This window comes from Orcinus orca, chromosome X, assembly GCF_937001465.1.
Source record: "Orcinus orca chromosome X, mOrcOrc1.1, whole genome shotgun sequence".
NCBI classification, from domain to species: domain Eukaryota; kingdom Metazoa; phylum Chordata; class Mammalia; order Artiodactyla; family Delphinidae; genus Orcinus; species Orcinus orca.
In genome coordinates this window covers 65,531,949-65,548,349 of record NC_064580.1, presented here as the reverse complement: position 1 = coordinate 65,548,349, position 16,401 = coordinate 65,531,949, and the positions used below count along the sequence as shown (strand labels likewise).

Genomic DNA, 16,401 nt, shown 5'->3' with positions numbered 1-16,401 from the left:
AATTAACTGGTTTTTTTACATTTATTTTAAAAGGAAACTTTATATCACTAGTGAAAATATAAAAACAGTTTCTTTCTATTAGGTATGAAAATCAACCAATAGCTATTAAGGTTAAAAACACCCTGTCTATGCATCACCCCCAAGGTCATCCTGTATACGCTAGGGGTGCGAGGACCATGCTGCTGCCTTTAGGGCAGAAGCTGGACTAAAACAGAAGAAATTGTGCCTTAAAAGCCCATCTCCATTGTCTTCACCAGTTTTAAAAGGTTGAACACCATTGTCCTGAAAATCCTATCGTTGCTTAAGAGTTACCTTCTATAAAAAAGGGAGCTTAAAGCTCCTATTTTATTGGAGATATTCAATTGTTCACAAACAGAACTTCATAGCCAGAGAAGAAAAGGGAATGTTTATATGTGAAATAAAAATCCGGGGACTTCCCTGGTGGTCCAGTGGTTAAGACTCCATGCTGCCACTGCACGGGACACAGGTTGGATCCTTAGGGGAACTAAGATCCCACATGCTGCATGGTGTGGCAAAAAAAAAAAAATCTGTTTCCAATGCAAGCAAGTGGGGCTTCTACCATACCTTGGATCCTGTACAAAGAATAATTAAGGAATTAAGTTGCTGAACGGAAATAATCATCCCCATGTAACAGGTATAGGTCCTAATTACAGGCATGTGATTTTGCTGCACAAAGGTTGGTTTAGAAGGATAATCGGTTGGACTCAAACACAAATATTTATAAGACTAGCAATTGGAAATACCTAGAGTTAATCACAGTTAAGTTCTTTTGCCTACATAGTCACATACTCATCAAATATAAAACTAAAAATATTAAACAAGCCATTCAGTCCAGTTCCTGACAGGGTAGGACTGTTCCTCACAAAAGAAATTAAAAAAAACAGAACAAAGATTTTCTCTAGTTGGGTGCTCAGAGTTCTGCAGGCCTGAATTTGTGCTGTATTCCCTCAAAATTCAAGCTGCCCTGTTCTCTCCAAGATAGCATCATTGCATCCTCTTGTTCTCCCACCCTCCTCTGAATCTTTCAAAGCTGGCTTGCCCATGGGGATAGGCCACTAGGGAAGATGCTCTGCAGTTAAAATTAGCCAAACTCGGCGACACATAGGCTATGATTCCAAGGCACCATGAGGATAGACAACACAGGTGGTGAGATTTAAGCTAAGGAAGGCTGCAATTGTGACAGACAAGACCACCTCTCTCCTGGAAAATAGCAACTGCATCTATGCACGCAAAGAGACAAAGTCACACATATGCAAACCTACCGCTTCTCATTATGCTGACCCCACAGTTTCCCTTCTCAAATTTCACTCCTTCATACTTGTACCCTGTTGGGGAATAAAACCGAAGAATTTATCTTTCATCATTGGAGAGACCTACTTATTTAATAAAGTATCTAAGCTTTAAAGCAGATGGGTACAGAGCAACTCTTGTCCAGACATACTGTATAACATCATAGGTTCCCTGTGAAAGTAATAAGAAGAGCCATGATTTTTCGTATTTACTTTTTAATTCTTCATAAAAAACCTGTGGGAATAATTGGGAGAGAGGTAGACTTCATCGACTGGGAACAGGCCTTATGATAGAATGATATTCACATACATGTTCCTCAAACTGAATTCAGACAAGAATTGTACTCCAAGAATGCTAGAAAGCCCATCAATTCAAACTGGGACCCCACTGTGAGCCACAGCAGAGAGCCTCCTCATTCCGGTCCCTTTTTATGAGCCTCCATTCTGCATTAAAAAGCAGAAGAGAAAGGTTGAAGTAATTATCAAGACATGTTCATGCCTTGGTCTCATCCTGAATTTGTATCAATTATGATGCAGCAAATTCAGCCCCCAATTTTCATAAAATCAACCTTTGGATATAACAGCTTCCATTATTTACTAAAGAACCAAATCAGAATTTCAAATCCCTAAAATAGGGATCCTTGGTTTCTTTCTATTAGAGCAGAACAAAGCCCCTTCTCTAATCCTCATCATTTTTAGTTTTTTTTTTTTTTAACTTTTCATCCTTTTACCTGGAGTTTCAATGCCAAACCAGCCCACCCATTTGTTAACACCAGAAGCTTCCCTACAGAGGTGAAGATAAGCTGCCAGCAATTCTTAGCTCTGGTCCCAATGTGCCATCATCAAAGGCAACACCTGCATGCTGAAGAATATTTATTAACCTTTAACTTGAACTGACCAGCAAGCCATTAACAAAAGGTCATCCACATAAATTTCTTTGCTAAATGTCTCCAAGTTTATTAAGTTGTTTAAAAGAACAGCTCCACATAGACTCCTCATTTTGCATACTGATTTACTCAGACTGCTTTTTTTCCATTTTCCCCCAATTCTATCTCAGAATTTTTATGAGGCGAATATGAGAGTAACAGCCCTGGTTACCTGTTGGAGTGGTCACCATGCATTCTTTATATGGTAGCTGATTCAATCCCTCTTCCACAACAAGTCTGATCTAGAGAGTCAAAGGAAGAATAAGTTGAGAACTTGCTAAGAATCTCCTGTTAGCTGTAAGCCTCAGGAGCTGAAAACTAGGCAAAAAGTCAGTAACATACTAGGCAAGGATTTAGCTTATGGAAGTAGGAAGGGGGCCCCTATCATGTGTTAGATACAGAGATAGAAACAAATGCCAGGCTGCTTGCTGCTAGGTATCCAACCTCGGTTAGGCACATGATTGCCACTAAAAGGCTCAAGTATGCTTTCTGATTCTCATTCAGTCAGTCCAGGCTATATTATGAGAAATGCAATACTACAGCAAGTGTCAAGAGTCATGGCAGGAACACTTGGAAGTAATATACTTCTGGCTACTCTAGAAATAGTGCTCACTGGAAACTTCTTTGCCTTGTTTAGTACTCTGAAACTGTCAAGTCAGATACTTTTTAACAAAGGCCCACCATAATGCAAAATAAAGCCTGAATTTCTTAGGAGGAAATAAATGAGTGGATGGGGCTGAACCAATTTACTGAACTTGAAGAAGGATCCAGTCGAATGCATTGGGACTTCCCAGCTGAAAAAAAAAAAAAAGGCTCCTAATGATCTTAATATGTGGTACAGAGGAAAGAATCCATCAGAACTACTAGGAATAGCCTCCAAAAACCACCGGTTATGGTATTTCTATGACTACCCAGAGCCCATTACAAAAAGGCAGTGCTGAGTCTGCAAAGCACATTTTCTCCAATCAATATTACATTACTGATTGAGACTCAGGAACATCAGGGAGAAATGTCAGGCCCCATGCTCTGTTATCACAACAAAACATCCTGCTGCCATTAAAATGATCAATGCTAAATGGGCCAGCACTTTGTCAACCTGCAGCACCAGAGGGTCAAGGAAGCTCATGAATACCGTGTGTGTGTGCATACTCACCTCTAGCCACCACCTTCTGTGGAGGTTAATGTTTCTTACGAGCAAAAAGTACAAGGGAAGAAGAGGATCATTTTCTTTGAAGAGCCTAGTTCTCCTAGTAACACTCCTCTAAAGAGTCTTACCTCCTGCCCATCTCCTGCAACTCTGGGACAGAAACTAGTGTGTCCAAGCCTTACAGGAGAACATAAAACCAGAAGAAGGGTGACTAAAATATAAAGAACTCAAGATCTGAGCGCCAGGAGAGCCAATCCTGACAAATTCAGGATAGAATTAATGTCCACTATAACAGGACCCTTGTGCTAGAAGAGACAGTGTACTAGAAATCCTCAACACTAGAAACCTCAACAGCTCCTGTCCCTACCACAATCACAACTGACCCTCCACACCCCCCACCCCCAATATCAGGACCTTCAAATCCAACTGCAGAGAACAGACAGGTCCTAATTACCATCCCCTGAGGTGAATTATGCCCTGGATCCTTATTATCTCACTTGACTAAGATATAATACTTGCCCTTCCAGGCAAGCATTTTACAATAACCATGAACTTACTTCCTATGTTCTCCAGAAAAATGGAACAAGGAGAGCAAAAGAAAGAGCAATCATTTTCTACCAGTGAACACCAAGACCTCTGTTTTCCCCACAGCAGCCACTGACACAATTGCCTTGAACCTGTCCCTTTGGTTTGATAAAAGCATAAAGACAGAATAACCTATCACTCCAAGAATGTCAACTACATTTATCTTGATGCAGTCCAAGGATTATTACTGGCCCTGGAAGCTCAAATAGAAGTGGCCTTTGAACCAAGAATACTTAAAGTCAAAAATGGAACAGGAGTTGTCTACACTCTTTTGGAATAAAGATTTCCCTAGGGAAAAGGTAAATAAAGAGTTTCGCGCCTCCCCCCACCAACACCATCACATTCCCTTTAATAATATATCTTCTACTATCTGATTATAACTATAAGCTTAATAAGTCACTTTTCTTTCTTTCCCAAACTAAATACTGAGAACAGTATTTAGATTGTAAACCTCACAATATCAGACACCATGCTATATGCTTTACCACTGTATCTCCTCCCCCCACAACACAGTCTAGCACAGTGTCTGACTCACATGAGTTCAATGTATATTTCATGAACAGATGAATACTAATAACCACAGCAGAATATGTGTCAACCTCATTCTAAGCACTGAACAAATTTAGATATAAACACAAGAAGTAAACAGGGCTTACCCAAGACAGCCCAATTTGGCCTGAGAACCTCTCAGATGACACTAACTAAACAGAATTGGGCTTGGTCAATTCTTAACAGCAAGTCCCTGAGCATAGACAGTACAACTTAGTATTTCACGTGTGAGGATACTACAGAAAAGAAGAGGCAAAATAGATATCCAACGCCATGTAAACTACAAGCTAGGTATTAGTTTTTGTGCATTCGATGGATCCCACAAGGGTAACTACTAGGTCTTTTACATCTTTGATTTCCTTTTAATTTACTTCACTTCACTGCCCTAAGAGGAGGCATTTAAGCCTCAGGATCAGGTTACCAAGATCCACTTGAAAGGTAGTAAGTGGTGCCTCAGAACTACAGAGAATTAGTTCATGGACAATGCTTTGAGGTGAATGGGACTGAGGCAGAGCTTTAATGCAACAGTAGAAACAACACTTGCAAAGTCTAGCAAGATGTGGGTTACTTGGTACAATCTCTTTTGACCCCAGAATGCTCTAGAACAAAAAAGCCCCTTGGCCTACTACGATTGTATCACTAGGAACAACAGTGAAATGAAAATGGAAAGCCTCCATCCACCTACCAAACGATCCGCAGAAAACATGAAGTCCCCTCTACTGGCTGTCCTAAAAAAAAAGTACAAGTTTTAGTCTAGATTAGAGCTTTAAAGTGAAATATTACTTAATATATATAGTAACTCTGATATTAAAACGTATTACATGCTAAAAGCTTAAAGGCTTACCTGTAACAGACTATTATTGAGACATGACATTTTTCACTAGGATACAGGAACCTAAATGGAATGACTTGGTAAATATTATTGAAAATGCTCATTTGATATTAACACTAGAGAGAGGAATTGAAAAGATCATGCAGTCTCCCACGGAACTGCCCAAGTATATACTCTTCAATCAGGAGATGAACAAGTTCCCCCTGGAAGATGGCAGCAAGTCCAGAGCTCAAGTTAAGAAAAAAACTTTGCAGTTAGAAAACCAGGTTCTCCCCATTCTCGCGCACCATTCACCTTGATCTAAAACCCTATTACCAACATAAGTAACCCATCTATTGATACTCTGTCTCTAATCCTTTTTGGAATGAGAATGGCACAAACAAGTAAATCCTCTGTTTCTGCCATTGCTTTCAAGAAGACATAACCTAATTTCCAAGACCTTTCTCAAACTATTGATAACTTTTTCCCTTTGCCTGTTTTTCAACCAAATAGTTTATTCCATACATCTTTCTACCTACTTCCTGTACACTTCCTTCTGGCCAGTACTTTCAGATCCTGAGGTACCCAAGTAATAATAATCGAGGGTTGCACCTACCCACAAACTGTTACCCAGCCAAAAGAAGAATGTTTATAAGGCTGACATTTTTTCTGTATGTAAAAACCTAGCATTGTTCCTCCTCTTTCTCTCATGTAAGTTAAACGATCTGACAGACTTACAGTTTATGTACTTAAAAATCCCCATCTGCCTATCCATAGCATACCTAAAATATTCCCCAACACAGCATCGAAATGGCATATGCAAGCATATATTATCTCACTATACGATTAATCATGACTCTTTTTCAAGCTTCATTTACTTTCTCTGACAGGGAAAAGCAATGAAATACCCCTGACACAAATGGCATTAGGTTTCTTAGAGTAACCACAGTTCTATCATTATTACAGATACTAACTCTCTAAAATATGGACTATAATTGAGCAATAGGAAGAATATAGGCCTGTATTCTTTTTTTAATTTTAATTTTTTACATCTTTATTGGAGTATAATTGCTTTACAATGGTGTGTTAGTTTCTGCTTTATAACAAAGTGAATCAGTTATACATATACATATGTTCCCATATCTCTTCCCTCTTGCGTCTCCCTCCCTCCCACCCTCCCTATCCCACCCCTCCAGGTGGTCACAAAGCACTGAGATGATCTCCCTGAGCTATGCGGCTGCTTCCCACTAGCTATCTACCTTACATTGGGTAGTGTATATATGCCCATGCCTCTCTCTCGTTTGTCAAAGCTTAGCCTTCCCCCTCCCCATATCCTCAAGTCCATTCTCTAGTAGGTCTGTGTCTTTATTCCTGTCTTACCCCTAGGTTCTTCATGACATTTTTTTTCTTAAATTCCATATATATGTGTTAGCATATGGTATTTGTCTTTCTCTTTCTGACTTACTTCACTCTGTATGACAGACTCTAGCTCTATCCACCTCATTACAAATAGCTCAATTTCGTTTCTTTTTATGGATGAGTAATATTCCATTGCATATATGTGCCACATCTTCTTTATCCATTCATCCGATGATGGACACTTAGGTTGTTTCCATCTCCGGGCTACTGTAAATAGAGCTGCAATGAACATTTTGGTACATGACTCTTTTTGAATTATGGTTTTCTCAGGGTATATGCCCAGTAGTGGGATTGCTGGGTCATATGGTAGCTCTGTTTGTAGTTTTTCAAGGAACCTCCATACTGTTCTTCATAGTGGCTGTACCAATTCACGTTCGCACCAGCAGCACAAGCGTGTCCACACCCTCTCCAGCATTTATTGTTTCTAGATTTTTTGATGATGGCCATTCTGACTGGTGTGAGATGATATCTCATTGAAGTTTTGATTTGCATTTCTTTAATGATTAATGATGTTGAGCATTCTTTCATGTGTTTGCTGGCAGTCTGTATAATTTTTTTGGAGAAATGTCTATTTAGATCTTCTGCCCATTTTTGGATTGGGTTGTTTGTTTTTTTTGTTATTGAGCTGCATGAGCTGCTTATAAATTATGGAGATTAATCCTTTGTCAGTTGCTTCATTTGCAAATATTTTCTCCCATTCTGAGGCTTGTCTTTTGGTCTTGTTTATGGTTTCCTTTGCTGTGCAAATGCTGTGTAGTTTCATTAGGTCCCATTTGTTTATTTTTGTTTTTATTTCTGTTTCTCTAGGAAGTGAGTCAAAAAGGATCTTGCTGTGATTTATGTCATAGAATGTTCTGCCTATGCTTTCCTCTAAGAGTTTGATAGTTTCTGGCCTTATATTTAGGTCTTTAATCCATTTTGAGCTTATTTTTGTGTATGGTGTTAGGAAGTGATCTAATCTCATACTTTTACAAGTACCTGTCAAGTTTTCCCAGCACCACTTATTGAAGAGGCTGTCCTTTCTCCACTGTATATTCCTGCCTCCTTTATCAAAGATAAGGTGACCATATGTGCCTGGGTTTATCTCTGAGCTTTCTATCCTGTTCCATTGATCTATCTTTTTCATTTTGTGCCAGTACCATACTGTCTTGATTACTGTAGCTTTGTACTATAGTCTGAAATCACGAAGCCTGATTACTCCAGCTCCGTTTTTTGTTCTCAAGATTGCTTTGGCTCTTCAGGATCTTTTCTGTCTCCATACAAATTGTGAAATTTTTTGTTCTAGTTCTGTGAAAAATGCCACTGGTAGTTTGATAGGGATTGCATTGAATCTGTAGATTGCTTTGGGTAGTAGAGTCATTTTCACAATGTTGATTCTTCCAATCCAAGAACATGGTATATCTCTCCATCTATTTGTATCATCTTTAATTTCTTTCATGAGTGTCTTATAATTTTCTGCAAACAGGTCTTTTGTCTCCTTAGGTTGGTTTATTCCTAGATATTTTAATCTTTTTGTTGCAGTGGTAAATGGGAGTGTTTTCTTGATTTCACTTTCAGATTATTCATCATTAGTGTATAGGAATGCCAGAGATTTCTGTGCATTAATTTTGTATCCTGCTACTTTACCAAATTCATTGATTAGCTCTAATAGTTTTCTGGTAGCATCTTTAGGATCCTCTATATATAGTATCATGTCGTCTGCAAACAGTGACAGCTTTACTTCTTCTTTTCCGATTTGGATTCCTTTATTTCCTTTTCTTCTCTGATTGCTGTGGCTAAAACTTCCAAAACTATGTTGAATAAGAGTGGTGAGAGTGGGCAACCTTGTCTTCTTCCTGATCTTAGTGGAAATGCTTTCAGTTTTTCACCATTGAGGATGATGTTGGATGTGGGCTTGTCATATATGGCCTTTATTATGTTGAGGAAAGTTCACTCTACGTCTACTTCCTGCAGGGTTTTTATCATAAATGGGTGTTGAATTCTGTTGAAAGCTTTCTCTGCATCTATTGAGATGATCATATGGTGTTTCTCCTTCAATATGTTAATATGGTATATCACGTTGATTGATTTGCGTATAATGAACAATCCTTGCATTCCTGGAATAAACCCCACTTGATCATGGTGTATGATCCGTTTAATGTGTTGGATTCTGTTTGCTAGTATTTTGTTGAGGATTTTTGCATCTATGTTCATCAGTGATATTGGCCTGTACTTTTCTTTCTTTGTGACATCCTTTACTGGTTTTGGTATCAGGCTGATGGTGGTCTCGTAGAATGAGTTTGGGAGTGTTCCTCCCTCTGCTATATTTTGGAAGAGTTTGAGAAGGACAGGTGTTAGCTCTTCTCTAAATGTTTGATAGAATTCGCCTGTGAAGCCAACTGGCCCTGGGATTTTGTTTATTGGAAGATTTTTAATCACAGTTTCAATTTCAGTGCTTGTGATTTGTCTGTTCATATTTTCTATTTCTTCCTGATTCAGTCTTGGCAGGTTGTGCATTTCTAAGAATTTGACCATTTCTTCCAGTTTGTCCATTTTTTTGGCAGAGGGCTGCTTGTAGTAATCTCTCCTGATCTTTTGTAATTCTGCAGTGTCACTTGTTACTTCTCTTTTTTCATTTCTAATTCTATTGATTTGAGTCTTCTCCTTTTTTTGCTTGATGAGTCTGGCTAATGGTTTATCAATTTTGTTTATCTTCTCAAAGAACCAGCTTTTAGTTTTATTGATCTTTGCTATCGTTTCCTTCATTTCTTTTTCATTTATTTCTGATCTGATCTTTATGATTACTTTCCTTCTGCTAACTTTGGGGTTTTTTTGTTTTTCTTTCTCTAATTGCTTTAGGTACAAGGTTAGGTTGTTTATTTGAGATGTTTCCTGTTTCTTAAGGTAGGACTGTATTGCTATAAACTTCCGTCTTAGAACTGCTTTTGCTGCATCCCATAGGTTTTGGGTCATCATGTCTCCATTGTCATTTGTTTCTACGTATTTTTTGATTTCCTGTTTGATTTCTTCAGTTATCACTTCATTAGTAAGTCATGTATTGTTTAGCCTCCGTGTGTTTGTATTTTTACAGATATTTTCCTGTAATTGATATCTAGTCTCATAGCGCTGTGGTCAGATAAGATACTTGATACAATTTCAATTTTCTTAAATTTACCAAGGCTTGATTTGTGACACAAGATATGATCTATCCTGGAGAATGTTTCATGAGCACTTGAGAAAAATGTGTATTCTGTTGTTTTTGGATGGAATGTCCTATAAATATCAATTAAGTCCATCTTGTTTAATGTAGCATTTAAAGCTTGTGTTTCCTTGTTTTCATTTTGGATGATGTGTCCATTGGTGAAAGTGGGGTGTTAAAGTCCCCTGCTATGAATGTGTTACTGTCGATTTCCCCTTTTATGGCTGTTAGTATTTGCCTTATGTATTGAGGTGCTCCTGTGTTGGCTGCATAAATATTTACAATTGCTATACTTTCTTCTTGGAGCGATCCCTTGATCATTATGTAGTGTCTTTCTTTGTCTCTTCTAATAGTCTTTATTTTAAAGTCTATTTTCTCTGATATGAGAATTGCTACTCCAGCTTTCTTTTGCTTTCCATTTGCATGGAATATCTTTTACCATCCACTTACTATCAGTCTGTATGTGTCTCTAAGTCTGAAGTGGGTCTCTTGCAGACAGCGTATATATGGGTCTCATTTTCGTATCCATTCAGCCAATCTGTGTCTTTTGGTGGGAGCATTTATTCCATTTACATTTAAGGTAATTATCGATATGTATGTTCCTATTCCCATTTTCTTAATTGTTTTGGGTTCGTTGTTGTAGGTCTTTTCCTTCTCTTGTGTTTCTTGCCTAGAGAAGTTCATTTAGCACTTGTAAACCTGGTTTGGTGGTGCTGAATACTCTCAGCTTTTGCTTGTCTGTAAAGGTTTTAATTTCTCCATCAAATCTGAATGAGATCCTTTCTGGGTAGAGTAATCTTGGTTGCAGGTTTTTCTCCTTCATCACTTTAAATATGTCCTGCCAGTCCCTTCTGACTTGCAGAGTTTCTGCTGAAAGATCAGCTGTTAACCTTATGGGGATTCTCTTGTGTGTTATTTGTTGTTTTTCCCTTGCTGCTTTTAATATGTTTTCTTTTTATTTATTTTTTGACAGCTTGATTAATATGTGTCTTGGCGTGTTTCTCCTTGGATTTATCCTGTATGGGACTCTCCGTGTTTCCTGGACTTGATTAACTATTTCCTTTCCCATATTAGGGAAGTTTTCAACTATAATCTCTTCAAATATTTTCTCAGTCCCTTTCTTTTTCTCTTCTTCTTCTGGAACCCCTATAATTCGAATGTTGTTGCGTTTGATGTTGTCCCAGAGGTCGCTGAGACTGTCCTCAGTTCTTTTCATTCTTTTCTCTATATTCTGCTCTACAGTAGTTATTTCCACTATTTTATCTTCCAGGCCACTTACCCATCTTCTGCCTCAGTTATTCTGCTATTGATCCCATCTAGAGTATTTTTAATTTCATTTATTGTGTTGTTCATCATTGTTTGTTTCATCTTTAGTTCTTCTAGGTCCTTGTTAAATGTTTCTTGTATTTTCTGTATTCTATTTCTAAGATTTTGGATCATCTTTACTATCATTATTCTGAATTCTTTTTCAGGTAGACTGCATATTTCCTCTTCATTTGTTAGGTCTGATGCGTTTTTATCTTGCTCCTTCAACTGATGTGTGTTTTTCTGTCCTCTCATTTTGCTTATCTTACTGTGTTTGGGATCTCCTTTTTGCAGGCTGCAGGTTCATAGTTCCCGTTGTTTTTGGTGTCTGTCCCCAGTGGCTAAGGTTGGTTCAGTGGGCTGTGTAGGCTTCCTGGTGGAGGGAACTAGTGTCTGTGTTCTGGTGGATGAGGCTGGATCTTGTCTTTCTGGTGGGCAAGTCCACGTCTGTTGGTGTGTTTCTGGGTGTCTGTCGACTTATTATGATTTTAGGCAGCCTCTCTGCTAATGGGTGGGGTTGTGTTCCTGTCTTGCTAGTTGTTTGGTATAGGGTGTGCAGCACTGTAGCTTGTTGGTCGTTGGGTGAAGCTGGCTGCTAGTGTTGAGATGGAGATTTCTGGGACATTTTCGCCATTTGATATTACGTGGAGCTGGGAGGTCTCTTGTGGACCAGTGTCCTGAAGTTGGCTCTCCCACCTCAGAGGCACAGCACTGACTCCTGGCTGCAGCACCTACAGCCCTTCATCCACACGGCTCAGAATAAAAGGGAGAAGAAGTAGAAAGAAAGAATTAGTAGAAGTAGAAAGAAAGAAAGAAAGAAAGAAAGGAAGAAAGGAGGGAGGGAGGGAGGGAGAGAGGGAAGAAGGAAGGAGGGAAGGAAGGAAAAAAGAAAGAAAGAAGATAAAGTAAGATAAAATAAAAGAAAGTTATTAAAGTAAAAAATAACTATTAAGAAGAAAACATTAAAAAAAAATGGACAGATAGTACCCTACAACAAATGGTGGAAGCAAAGCTATACAGACAAAATCTCACACAGAAGCATACACATACACACTCACAAAAAGAGGAAAAGGGGAAAAAATCATAAATCTTGCTCTCAAAGTCCACCTACTCAATTTGGGGTGATTTGTTGTCTAAAGGAGGGAAGGAAGGAAAGAAAGAAAGAAGATAAAGTAAAATAAAATAAAAATAAAATAAAGTTACTAAAATAAAAAATATTAAGAAAAAAATTTTTAAAGAAGGATGGATAGAACCCTACGACAAATGGTGGAAGCAAAGCTATGCAGACAAAATCTCACACAGAAGGATACACATACACACTCACAAAAAGAGGAAAAGGGGAAAAAAATCATTAATCTTGCTCTCAAAGTCCACCTCCTCAATTTTGGATGATTTGTTGTCTATTCAGGTATTCCACAGATGCAGGGTACATCAAGTTGATTGTGGAGCTTTAATCCGCTGCTTCCGAGGATGCTGGGAGAGCCTTCCCTTTCTCTTCTTTGTTCTCTCAGCTCCCGGGGCTCAGCTTTGGATTTGGCCCCGCCTCTGAGTGTAGGTCGCTGGAGGGCATCTGTTCTTCGCTCAGACAGGACAGGGTTAAAGGAGCAGCTGCTTCAGGGACTCTGGCTCACTCAGGCCGCGGGAGGGAGGGGTACGGAGTGTGGGGTGAACCTGCGGCGGCAGAGGCCGGCGTGATGTTGCACCAGCCTGAGGCGCGCCATGCGTTCTCCCGGGGAAGTTGTACCTGGATCCCAGGACCCTGGCAGTGGCGGGCTGCACAGGCTCCCTGGAAGGGGCGTGTGGATAGTGACCTGTGTTCACACACAGGCTTCTTAGTGGCGGCAGCAACAGCCTTAGCATCTTATGCCCGTCTCTGTGGTCCGTGCTTTTAGCCGCGGCTCACGCCCGTCTCTGGAGCTCCTTTAAGCAGCGCTCTTAATCCCCTCTCCTCCCACACCAGGAAACAAAGAGGGAAGAAAAAGTCTCTTGCCTCTTCAGCAGGTCCAGACTTTTCCCCGGACTCCCTCCCGCCTAGCCGTGGTGCACTAACGCCCTGCAGGCTGTGCTCATGCCGCCAACCCCAGTCCTCTCCCTGCACTCTGACCGAAGCCCGAGCCTCAGCTCCCAGCCCTGCCCACTCCGGCGGGTGAGCAGACAAGCCTCTTGAGCTGGTGTGTGCTGGTCCGCTGATCCTCTGTGCGGGAATCTCTCCACTTTGCCCTCTGCACCCCTGTTGCTGTTCTCTCCTCCGTGGCTCCGAAGCTTTTCCCCCTCCGCCACCCGCAGTCTCTGCCCACGAAGGGGCTTCGTAGTGTGTGGAAACCTTTCCTCCTTCACATCTCCCTCCCAATGGTGCAGGTCCTGTCCCTATCCTTTTGTCTCTGTTTATTCTTTTTTCTTTTGCCCTACCCAGGTATGTGGGGAGTTTCTTGCCTTTTGGGAGGTCTGAGGTCTTCTGCCAGCATTCAGGAGGTGTTCTGTATGAGTTCTTCCACGTGTAGATGTATTTCTGGTGTATCTGTGGGGAGGAAGGTGATCTCGCATCTTACTCTTCTGCCATCTTCCAAAATCCCTAAGTCTGTATTCTTTATATATAAATACTCCCTAAACTCAGAAAACTCTATCCACACACCTACACATAGACAGCCCATTTAAAACAGGCTTTATGTACTGTGGTTTTCAAATGAAACTATACTAATAATATTACACTTTCACCTTTCATTTCTATAATTAACCTTCACAACATGCTTGTCAAAGAAGTAAAAGTCAGCGAACTACCAAGAAAAAAGAAAAAAAGACTGACGCCTACTTCCCCATTTGCTAGACCTACATAAACTTGTCTAAGTAGCCAGAACACAGTTTTTCAATAGGGAAGATAAGTCTGGATTTGTCTTAAAGAAATATTCAATAGTATATCTTGAGAACACATCTGAAATGTTTGTCTTTAATTTTTAAACAGTTACACAAATATATTACATAGAAAAGTTAGGTTAATTGATCAGAGTTGCCCAAATTCATTATTTTACTTTAGAAACAGACATTGTAACATCTTCACACTCTCCTCAAAAGTATCAGCATCATCTGATAACTTCTGGATGATAAGCACTTCTCTACATTCCAAAAAAGGTACACACTATGAGAACCTAACGTGAACTGTTATCTCTGCATAGCTATTTGACTTCCAGTTAAAGTAGTCACTGCTCCAGGTCATCCCACTACAAACAGTAATTACTAACTTATCCCCTGATGTTTTTGACAGGCTTCAGATGGACACTGTTTACTTAAATCAATTTAGAAATTAAAGTACAGTTAGAATACAGTAAGTGGGTTGCATTCCTTAAAAACCCACAGTCACACCGCACGGGTTTGTGACCAGGGGCTGTCGCAGTCCTCATTCTGGGTTATGGTTTTATGTTTAAATTATCCACATCAATCAGCAGCATCATTTGGGATTTCTGAGCAGACACTTCAAGCACAATTTCTGGACTGAAGGGGCGAAAAATGTCTGACAGCAATGCAAGCTTACTCCGTGCTGCCAGAGCAGGCAACTTAGACAAAGTAGTGGAATATCTCAAGGTGGGCATATACATCAATACCTGCAACCAGCCGTGTGGATGAAAGGCTCTTGGTGCTGCAGCCAGGAGTCAGTGCTGTGCCTCTGAGGTGGAAGACCCAACCTCAGGACACTGGTCCACAAGAGACCTCCCAGCTCCACATAATATCAAATGGCGAAAATCTCCCAGAGATGTCCATCTCAACACCAACACCCAGCTTCACTCAACGACCAGCAAGCTACAGTGCTGGACACCCTATGCCAAACAACTAGCAAGAGAGGAACACAACCCCACCCATTAGCAGAGAGGCTACCTAAAATCATAATAAGTCCACAGACACCCCAAAACACACCACCAGACATGGACCTGCCCACCAGAAAGACAAGAACCAGCCTCATCCACCAGAACACAGGCACTACTCCCCTCTACCAGGAAGCCTACACAACCCACTGAACCAACCTAACCCACTGGGGACAGACACCAAAAACAACGGGAATTACGAACCCGCAGCCTGCAAAAAGGAGACCCCCAAAACAGTAAGATAAGCAAAATGAAAAGGCAGAAAAACACACAGCAGATGAAGGAGCAAGATAAAAACCCACCAGACCTAACAAATGAAGAGGAAATGGGCAAGCTACCTGAAAAAGAATTCAGAATAATGATACTAAAGATTATCCAAAATCTTAGAAATAGAATACAGAAAATACAAGAAACATTTAACAAGGACCTAGAAGAATTAAAGATGAAACAAGCAACGAAGAACAACACAATAAATGAAATTAAAAATACTCTAGAAGGGATCAATAGCAGAAAAACTGAGGCAGAAGAACGGATAAGTGACCTGGAAGATAAAATAGTGGAAGTAACTACTGCAGAGCAGAATAAAGAAAAAAGAATGAAAAGAACTGATGACAGTCTCAGAGACCTCTGGGACAACATCAAACGCACCAACATTCGAATTATAGGGGTTCCAGAAGAAGAAGAGAAAAAGAAAGGGACTGAGAAAATATTTGAAGAGATTATAGTTGAAAACTTCCCTAATATGGGAAAGGAAATAGTTAATCAACTCCAGGAAGCACAGAGAGTCCCATACAGGATAAATACAAGAAGAAACACACCAAGACACACATTAATCAAACTGTCAAAAAATAAATAAAAAGAAAACAAATTAAAAGCAGCAAGGGAAAAACAACAAATAACACACAAGAGAATCCCCATAAGGTTAACAGCTGATCTTTCAGCAGAAACTCTGCAAGTCAGAAGGGACTGGCAGGACATATTTAAAGTGATGAAGGAGAAAAACCTGCAACCAAGATTACTCTACCCAGAAAGGATCTCATTCAGATTTGATGGAGAAATTAAAACCTTTACAGACAAGCAAAAGCTGAGAGAGTTCAGCACCACCAAACCAGCTTTATAGCAAAGGTTAAAGGACCTTCTCTAGGCAAGAAACACAAGAGAAGGAAAAGCCTTACAATAACAAACCAAAACACTTAAGAAAATGGGAATAGGAACATACATATCAATAATTACCTTAAATGTAAATGGACTAAATGCTCCCACCAAAAGACACAGACTGGCTGAATGGATACAAAGACAAGACCCATATATATGCTG

At 39.9% G+C, this 16,401-nt stretch overlaps 1 protein-coding gene and 1 long non-coding RNA gene across 4 annotated transcripts in view; one reads left to right on the top strand and one right to left on the bottom strand.

Moving 5' to 3' along the window:
- The window catches only part of UPRT (uracil phosphoribosyltransferase homolog), a 42,909-nt gene that overhangs the window by 8,897 nt on the left and 17,611 nt on the right, over positions 1–16,401 (bottom strand). The window contains exons 2-5 of one of the 3 annotated variants that reach the window (XM_033412922.2): positions 5,362–5,412; positions 5,203–5,245; positions 2,409–2,478; positions 1,284–1,346 (exon numbers count right to left, since the gene is read on the bottom strand). In XM_033412922.2, the coding sequence (XP_033268813.1) occupies positions 1,284–1,346; positions 2,409–2,478; positions 5,203–5,245; positions 5,362–5,412 (227 nt within the window). Of the gene's footprint in view, positions 1–1,283; positions 1,347–2,408; positions 2,479–5,202; positions 5,246–5,361; positions 5,413–13,663; positions 13,749–16,401 lie in introns of all 3 variants that reach the window. The other 2 variants (XM_049705129.1, XM_012538242.3) reach the window with 2 other exon arrangements.
- LOC125963134 (uncharacterized) overlaps positions 1–16,401 on the top strand; it is a 66,119-nt gene that overhangs the window by 42,524 nt on the left and 7,194 nt on the right. The gene's annotated exons all lie outside the window — the stretch shown is intronic.